Here is a 9,196-nt window from a genome sequence, read left to right as displayed (position 1 = left end):
TTGATAAGTAAAACATCATCATTGGGTCTCTGTGCTTCTCTATGCAGTGAAAGTAGATCATTGTTGGTGAGAGGGACAAGCAGGATGCTGTTTATAGCTTCCTGAAAAATCACAGACTGCCTTAGGTAACACCCACATTTAAACCTGAGCCCCTGGAAGTCAACGGCACCTGTCAAGGAATTCTAAGATTTCAGAAGCATCTCAAACTGAGGTCATCGACATGACCCCCAAAGCCCATCGACTCAAAGTCCATCAATACAGATTTTAGAGCCCATCAACGCAGACCCCCCAGAGCCCATCGACACAGACCCCCAAAGCTATTTGGTAGAAGGTAACTTGTGGTTTTAGTTTGGTCAGGTATTTAGGTTTATATAACGGTTACTGGTTACAATCTGCAGTCTTTTCTCTCTTCTACAGTTATCACAGATGCCTTCCAGAGACGTGGCACTATGTTACCCTCTTGGTGCACCCGGGTAGCTCACGTTCTCAGCTGCTTTCTCCTCCTCTGCTGTTTCGGAGTATCTGTGTGGATTGGAGTGGGCTTCACCTCCAGCGTAGGCCTTATGTGGTTAATATCTGGAATATTCAGCTTCCTTTTCTCATTCTTTGTCCTGGAGCCTTTGAAGGTGAGAGCTGCAGTAGATTTATAAGAGGTTTTTTTGTATTAAAACACCTTACTTTTAGGAAGGTCAACACTTTTAAAGGGTGTGATATGTGAATGCTGCCATTGCTGGTCTTCTGAAACATGCCAGTTATGGGGCACCAGTACTTCAGAAGCACAGGCCCGAAACACGCCTACAGCAAATGAGGGTCAGGAAAAAAGTCAGCTATTCTTGTGCTCATGTAGATGTTATAAAAATTTTATTTATGTATTACAGGTATTTATATAGCACCAACAATTGATGCACTGCTTTACATAATGCCCATTCACATTGGTCCCTGCCCTTAAGGAGCTTACAATCTAAGGTCCTTATCTCACATGCATACGCACATTATGGCCAGTTTAGACAAGAGCTAATTATTCTTCCTGTGTGGGAGGAAACCGGATTACTCAATGGAAACCCATGCAAACTCCTTGCAGATAATATCCTGACCGCGATTTAAACCGGGACCCCAGTGCAGCAAAGCAGAAATGCCCAAAGTTGGTTACTACTTTACCATTGTGGTTGTAGAGTTATACAGTAAGGTTGTGCAAATCCTTAGTTAGTAAAAAAACAAAAACAAATGTTGTGTTCCTCTTATTGGTTGGCATTACTGTGCACAAGAGCGTTTTCAGTGTTCCCATATCATAGCCTGATATTCTGAATTCACGGCAGGTGTTGGCAGAAGCTCTGTACTTTGCTTTGGTGGTGAAGCGTTTGCACCCCGAGGAGGAGGACACTCTTGTAGAGTCCCCACTGGTGGAGCACGTCTCTGAAAGAATCACGAAGGTCCGGCCCCCGCAAGGCTTTGCTCTTTTCCAGGCCCGAGAGGAGGCTCGCAAGGTGAAACTGCTGCACAGGATGCTAAAGGTAAATGGACGCATGTCCTGCTTACGCTCTTTAGAACCTTAAGGAATGAATGATTTGGGAAATCAGAATGTGCAGACATTACGCATGTCTACTGTCTGCTTACCAGTGGCGGAACTACCAGGGTCGCAGAGGTCGCGGCCGCGACCGGGCCCTGGAGTTCGGCCACTTGGAGGGGGCCCAGGACAGGAGGAAGGGGCCACTGGTGACCGCTGATTACCAGTCCCGGGACCTCTTCCTCCCGTCCTGGGCCCTACATGCTTTACGCTGTTCTGCTGCTTTCTACTACAAATGTTTCTCCCCACAGAACCTGGTGGTGTACATGCTCTTCTTTCTGGTAGTACTTCTGACAAACTATGGTGATGCTTCTGTGAACTCCAGCGCTTACCTGCTGCAACGCTCAGTCAGACAAGAGCTAGCCAGCCAGAGATTCCTGCAGATTAGGAGGTACTGCTCAGACATTATTAATCAAATGCATGATTCCAATGGGGTTTGTAACTGCTAATTGTATAAGAGGCGTATGAAAATTTGGGGGGATCGCACGTTCAGACCCAGATTTTAGGCTGACAGTCTGGTCTTTAAACACTTTAACAACAGCTGCTCGTGAGCATTTAACAAATTCTGCTGTTTTGCTGATACTCGCTCCATGGCTCGCGCCAACAATTATCCCACGTTCATGTACAAAAGCACAAGTTTGCTTATTAAAATTAATTTTTTGTGAAGTTAGCCTTTTGCTGATGTTGATTGCCATCCAAGGTAATAAATTAACAGAGCTCCACTGACACATATATTCGGTCGTTGTAAGCTGCGAATTTTCATGCAAGACAATAACAGACAAGGAATGGTTATTATACATTCACAGGTCCGAGGACTTTTGGGCCTGGGCATCAGATGTTTTGCTGCCATATCTGGGCAACATCCAGAGGGGGAGCTACAGCAACTTGCTGGGATCTGCTCGTTTACGCCAAATCCGGCTGAAGAAAGGTGCGGTGACATTTTATTAAATTCCTTTACGTCATCCATCAAGATGATAACTGGATTCCAGCTGTCATTTTTATGGTCTAAGAACTTGTCTGCAGTAACACATATTCATCCTTTTACTCTAGTATTACATTCTGCATAGTACAGTAGGCTAGGTACAAACTGTACATTACCAATGGACCATTGTCCATCGTGTTCAACCTAAAAACAATAAACCTTGTATGCATAGGAACCTAAGTCTCCAGTTAATCCAGAAGAAGCCAGAAAAATAAGTGTGATCCAGTTTACTCTTCCAGATCCCCAAAGGCATTCAGATACTCCCTGGATCAACATCCCACAATACATATTTGTCCCTATAAATATTAGTAGCTGTTTTTACTTTTATAAACCCATCCATCGCCTTTTTAGAAACAATCTACCGACTCAGCTAGCACTAGCTCCTGTGAAAGATTATTCCACAATTTACAGTAAAGAACTGTGGGGTAACCTTTTTATACCATAGTTCTCTTAAGGGTCACGGGAGGATATATACTAGCGTCCTCCCGTGACCCAAAGCTCAGTATATAGCAAGCTACAGCTCGCTATATACTGAGAGCAACACAGCCGGGACGGATCCCGACACTGCTGTCGCGATCCACCCAGCTGCGTGAGTGACACCTGGCTCTGCCTATCTAGAGGCAGAGCCAGCTGTGCCCATCCCCTCCACAGTCCGTTTCTCCAGTCAGTGCTGGAGGATGGGAGCGGGGAGGGGGGTGGGAATCCCTACAGGGAGCCATGACTGACAGTCACGGCTCTCTGAAGGGAGATGATCGAGAAGTGAACAAACGCCGGTATGTGTTCGCTCACTTCCCGATCTATTGAGCCGACGTGTGACAGTCTCATTGTCACACGTCGGCTCGAACTATGAGGTGGAGTGAAAATCACTCACCTCATAGATCTCCTTTTAACTCTTCCAGTTACATGGAGTGCCCTTGTGTCCACTATAGTGACCTTTCCACTAAATGCACTGTATGGGCTGTTTTTATATTTATACAAGAGGGTCACATCACCTTTGATCGCCTTAAGTGTAAATTAATTCAGTTTATCTTTCCTTATAGCTGAGGTCTTCCATACCCCTTATTCTTTTGGTTGACCTTCCTTGATCTCTTTCTGTTGCACATCTTTTTTTTTGTGTGAACTGGAACCTAAAAACTGAACCGTATATTCAGGATTAGATCTTACCAATGTATTGTGTTGGGGTGAGAATTTGCCTTCTACTAGAGATTATCTCCCTTCTAATGCAATATATTGTTCTAATGATTGTCATTCAGAAGATAACATTTAGGACAGGCATGTTCTTGAGATGTTTTAAAGGATGTCTCTAATATTGATCCCAGCAGCATGCAGACATGGAGCGTGTCCAAAGGAGATCGAGGTCTTTGATGATGCCGGTTATGATGTCAGTTGGCTAAGCAGCTCATTCGCCTCTTCCCAGACGTGGTTGCACTCTCCACCTGATAATACAGGGTATGTTTGACCTAATGGTGCTTCTCAAACAATAGATTTATATTTTATATAAAAAGTTAATATTCATTATCATTTCCCTGTCTCTATTTCATGTCTTTAGGGCCTGGTACTGGGGTTACACGTCCTTCTATGACAGCTCTGGGTATAGTCAGCAGCTGGGAGCTAGTTTAGAAGAGAACGAGGCTATCATAGGGAAACTCCAACAAGATCACTGGATTGACAATCTGTAAGTAGCATGCCTTGCACCTTTTGTATTTGTTCTCTTTTATAAACGCATTCCATGGGCGGACCTTTTATGCATGGAATAGCTACATGGGAATTCAGAAAAACTGTATTGTGCTGCTTTGGGAATAATTGATCCAGGTACGATCCATAACTGCCTAAGCAATCGTGATTGAACTTGGAAACGTTCTTTGTAATAATAACCAATCTTCATTCGCACAATGCGTAACACAAACAAGAACGACTTTCCTGTAGGGCGTCACTGCCATTGGCAAAGGTTTTGCAGTTAGGTAAAATTATGTGATCAGAATACTTTTTTATTTTTTTAATCTGGGTTCGTTGCTGACATCTATTTAAAGTAATCCTGTGTGGTAAAAAATAATTTAAAATGCAAATTCATACATGCAGGGTTTTTGCACACCCTATCCTAGCACTGCTGGGACACCTTAAACAACCCAGGTTGCTGGTTATGGGAAGTAAAGTCACACCTGCTACCCAGTGCAGGGTGCATAGCTAGACACGTGAATTCACATAGGTCCTTTGCTGGGCTTTAGCAGGGTTTGGATGGGATTTACAGAAAGACTGCAGAGTTTGCTTCTTGTTGCACATACTGTACAGTCGTACTTTTACTGGTGACCAGAATCATTTTTTTACAAATAAATATTTAATGGTGTCGGAGAACTTTATGGGTTTTCTTAAAAAATAAAAAAGAGGATGGCAGAAGCTGTTTGTTTTCTGGCTGTTTCATTCTAATTGAAAGTAGTGTTACAGAGCTGGTGGGGAAGCTGCTCTAACCCGGCTACCCACGTGTAAGTGGATCCTTAACTTTCCAGCTGTGTAAAATAAAATATTCTCATACAGTATTATATATTTTTACCTAAGTAATGGAAATATATGATAAGACTATACATTCCCTGTTTAAAGTTAGAATACATGCAGTTGGTGCTGTTTGGGAAAGGGAGAAGGGGGGATTTTTGGTTTCTCAAAAATTTGCCTGTTTAAATATGTTGGTTACTCACCTGATGTCTTAGACTGGTTTTCCCTGTGTGCTATGTAATCATCCTGTTGTATTTCTGCAGGACGAGAGCGCTGTTTGTTGAATTCTCCCTGTACAGTCCCGGGGTTGACCTGTACTCTTCTGCTACGTTCCTTCTGGAGTTCCCCATGGCGGGTAGAACTCTTCCATCTGCTGAAATCCGTGCCTTTCCGTTGCTGCGCCTAAGCAGCGGACCCCACCTCCTCCTAGTCATGATGGTATGTCTTGTGCTGTTTTACTAAATGGATGACCTGAGATCTTGCAGTATGGGGTTACCAGCTAGCCAAACCTCAGTCTACTGACATCAAATTAGTAAATGGTGATTTGTGATTGGTTGCTTTGGATAACGTCTCAAGTTGAGTTGTTTCATATTTTATCACAGGTCTTCCTGATGATGTTTGTGGTGTACTTTGTCCTCTCGGAGTGTCTGGTCATAAGGAAGGAGGGACGCCAGTATTTCACCCACTTGTGGAATTACATACAATGGCTGATGACAGTGTTGTCAGTGTGTACTGTGGTTGTGTACCTGAGTCGGGGCAGCCTGGCTGATGAACAGTGGGACCGGTACCTGAAGAACAGAGCTGCATTCCTGAGTCTCCACCAAGTGGCATTCCTGAGCTCCACCTTCCACAGCTTGTCTGCCTCTGTCCTTTTTATTCTCACTGTTAAGGTGAGCGTTTTTAAAACCTTTATTTCATTCATCCTGTCAAAATTGTGGCCTTTTTGTGTGCATATGGAACGGAATAGGCCATAATTTGAACTGGACCAATCCTGCATGCACTGCAGCCTATAAATTCAGCAACTACCGACATAGATGCATCAGTACTAGATGTCCCAGGCCACAGATCACAGTGGTGTTGCTAGGTTTTTGTATATTGATAGACAAATTGTCAAGTCAAGACTTCACAGTGGCTGCCAGTGCAACCTAATGGTTTAACCTCTTGCCACCAGCAATCTGTAGTACTGAGAGGGGGTAAATGTCTATTCTATTATGAAACCTGGGGCCTGCAACAAGGAGCCCATCATTGAAAGCAGTGCTGGTTTCACACTTACTATCAGAAACCACTTTGATACTTTCCCAATCATGTGATCATCATGACATCCATTCATGGTTATCACATGGCTTAGGATACAAAACATACCTGCTGGCTTGGCTGTCATTGTTCTTGTACAGTGAAAGGCATGATAACTAACGCTGTCAGGCTGCATTTTAAAGTGAAATACAGACCACCGATCATCGTGTTGTCACCCTGCCTCTGGAGTCTCTGTGAGGATCCAACTGATGGTCCCAATGGGAAATATCCACGTTAACAGGCAGCAGTGTGCGCACCTAAAGAGAACCTTCCCACTCTGCTTTCCAGAATAGATTAGACTCGGGTCCCAGTGTGACCGGATTCTGGTAATTATTGGGGCCATTTCTATTTTTATTTCAATTACTAGCACAGTTAGGTAGGCAAGGGAAGAAGGGTCCATGGCCCCTGAATTCATCTTTCAGTGAAACAAAAATAGGCTGTGAAATGGTTTGTTAGCTGGTAGAAACAAAAGAACAGCTTCTCTGATATTTTGCCATTTTTTATTGAAATAAGAACTTTTGGACATGCCAGTCAGTGTGTCATACCAGATGAAAACCCTAGTCAGGTAGGCCAAAAGAACCAAAACATTAAACAGTTTTTAGACCACTGTCACCTTTACAAAATCTGAAAACTGCCTGGTCGTGAAGGAGATCAACTTTTCATAATAGTTTTACATCCACTCCATCCAAGCATGTTAAGAAAATCAACTAAAACATCCTATTACCCCTTCTGCTTTTTCCAGGCTGCTCAGCAGCTCAGATTCATCCGAGAGTGGTCCATGTTTGGGAAGACACTGAGTCTGTCTATGAGGGAGCTCTGTGCCGCGGCTGGAGCGGTGTTAGGACTGCTACTGGTATACGCTCAACTTGGATTTCTGGTGAGTAATTTCCTACTGGAAAGATCAATAAAAAAGTCTTGTAGTCTAGTCTAAGAAAGTCAAGTTTTTAGATTCTCTTGCATTTGAAGTATATTTGCATTATGACAGTTTTTACTTGTACTGTATTTGAGAACACAGCTTTTTATAGAGGTATGTGATGCCACTGTGGCTGTCCTTTTAGCTAAGGAGAGGAAGGCACAACACTGGTGTGGTATTGCTAATGACAGACTGCATCATATGTGTCATTTGCGATTTTGCCCATAGTTCCACTTTAAAAATGTACAGCACTTAAAAAAATAGTAAATTACATTTTACAAGGTAATTTTAAATGTGTATTTACTGAATGTGCACCTCTAGCAGGAAGGAGGTCTTCCTATGTTAATGCCTGTGGTGTTTCCCTCACAGCTTTTCTCCTCCTCCTGGGAGAGTTTTCACAGCTTCGGCTCCAGTGTTCTCTCCATTTTCTCGGTGGCTCGTGGTGCTTTTAGTCTGAAAATTCCTTTCCCGTATTCATCCTGCATACACCGCCTTTACTTCGTGAGCTACCAGGTCTTGGAACTATGGATCCTAGTGAAGTTCTTTGCAGTCATCTTGGTCAACAACTACCGTCAAGTTCGGCTCGACATGTTCAGACCAGCATTCGAGCTCCAAGATTATGAGATGGTGGAGCTTTTTCTCCGGAGGTTACGGATATGGATGGGTGTCAGTAAGGTGAAAGAGGTACATAAAGCAACGTATACATCTTTAATGCTGCTTGCCTTATAATATATGTTTACAGAATAGAGAATCATTTTGTGGTGCTTAAAAAAATTTAGAAAACCACCATCAAGTCACATCTTCTTATACTTTTCTCTTTTGTGTTCTAGTTCCGTCACAAGGTGAGGTTCGAAGGTATGGAGCCTCTTCCTTCTCGTGCCTCCAGCGATACTAAGTCACTTAGAGGTTCCACTCCTAGTGCCGCTTCTGACACCTCCTCTTCCTCATCCTTTTCCACTATCTCCAGCCAACTGGACACTTTGAGCGCCATGAGTACCAGGGAGAGAGCAGAGGTTGATGCCAATATGCAGAGATTGTTGCCTGTGCTGGAAACACTGTTGTCCCAGTTTGATGTAGTAAACGGTGCCACAGAGGAGGTGTATCAAATTGAGCAAAGCCTAGAAGAAGTACGGGGAAGAGTGGCCAAAAGAAGAAAACATGCAAAAGCTTCAACCCAAAAAATATTATACACCACAGAAGTGAGTACAGGTCTCAACCGGAGCTTCACCACAACAAAGAGCAGAAGTTCTAAGTCAGAGCCCTACCCAAGAGTCAGCAAGAATTCTCTAGCTCCACGGCCATCCACAGTTTCTCAGGCACTAGAGAACAGTTCAGCAAGCAAAGGTATTACGGTGGACAAGGTGGTGGCGGAAGAACCAGCACTCATTCCTGTGCAGTTATCACATTCTTCTCAGACCAAACGGAGAAAGTCAGTGCGGGCCCACAACAGAGTTCACCCCAGCGTCAGTTAGTGGACACCATCAGTGTGGGTTCCTGTTCTGTTAATCTCAGCAGTTGATGACCGAGCGCTCCACTGAGCTTTTTCCACAAGTCCAGGAGTGTTGGGATCACTTCTGGATATAGTTCCAGATACTGATTCTGTAAATCATCTGGAGAACAGCAGGATTCAATTTAGACTTTTAAATGGCTTTCTTGTTGGCCTTTGCACATTTAAGGCCCTTGATTGCATATTTATCAGTGTTTCCAAGCTTGACATCAACAAACATGGTTTGACTTACTTCCTTGGTTCAGAAGTTTTACGCCCTGGAGGCTCTTAAAACCCTGAATTGCCCCTTCTTTAGGCCCTGGTGGCTTGAAAGATGTACATGTATTCCTGGTAAGCCCTGGTGGCTTATAATGAAACCATGTCAAGGTGTCCTGGTGGCATTAGGCATGACAGTGTACTTTGAGCCCTGGTGGCTTGTTCTATATCAGTGGCAGCTGGCTGTCCTGAACC

The 9,196-nt window shown here is 43.7% G+C and overlaps 1 protein-coding gene across 1 annotated transcript in view; it reads left to right on the top strand.

Annotated features, from left to right (window-relative positions):
- The window catches only part of PKD1 (polycystin 1, transient receptor potential channel interacting), a 75,407-nt gene extending 66,696 nt beyond the window's left edge, over nt 1–8,711 (top strand). Inside the window, 11 exon segments of the mRNA XM_018561025.1 lie at nt 418–626; nt 1,317–1,511; nt 1,816–1,955; nt 2,371–2,492; nt 3,869–3,995; nt 4,096–4,221; nt 5,297–5,471; nt 5,636–5,923; nt 7,069–7,203; nt 7,609–7,923; nt 8,070–8,711. Coding sequence (XP_018416527.1) covers nt 418–626; nt 1,317–1,511; nt 1,816–1,955; nt 2,371–2,492; nt 3,869–3,995; nt 4,096–4,221; nt 5,297–5,471; nt 5,636–5,923; nt 7,069–7,203; nt 7,609–7,923; nt 8,070–8,711 — 2,474 coding nt within the window.
- The last annotated feature ends 485 nt before the right edge of the window (nt 8,712–9,196 follow it).

The sequence above is a fragment of the Nanorana parkeri genome, unplaced genomic scaffold (assembly GCF_000935625.1).
Source record: "Nanorana parkeri isolate BGI_ZX_2015 unplaced genomic scaffold, ASM93562v1 scaffold19, whole genome shotgun sequence".
NCBI lineage: Eukaryota > Metazoa > Chordata > Amphibia > Anura > Dicroglossidae > Nanorana > Nanorana parkeri.
This window is presented reverse-complemented; position numbering and strand designations above follow the sequence as displayed.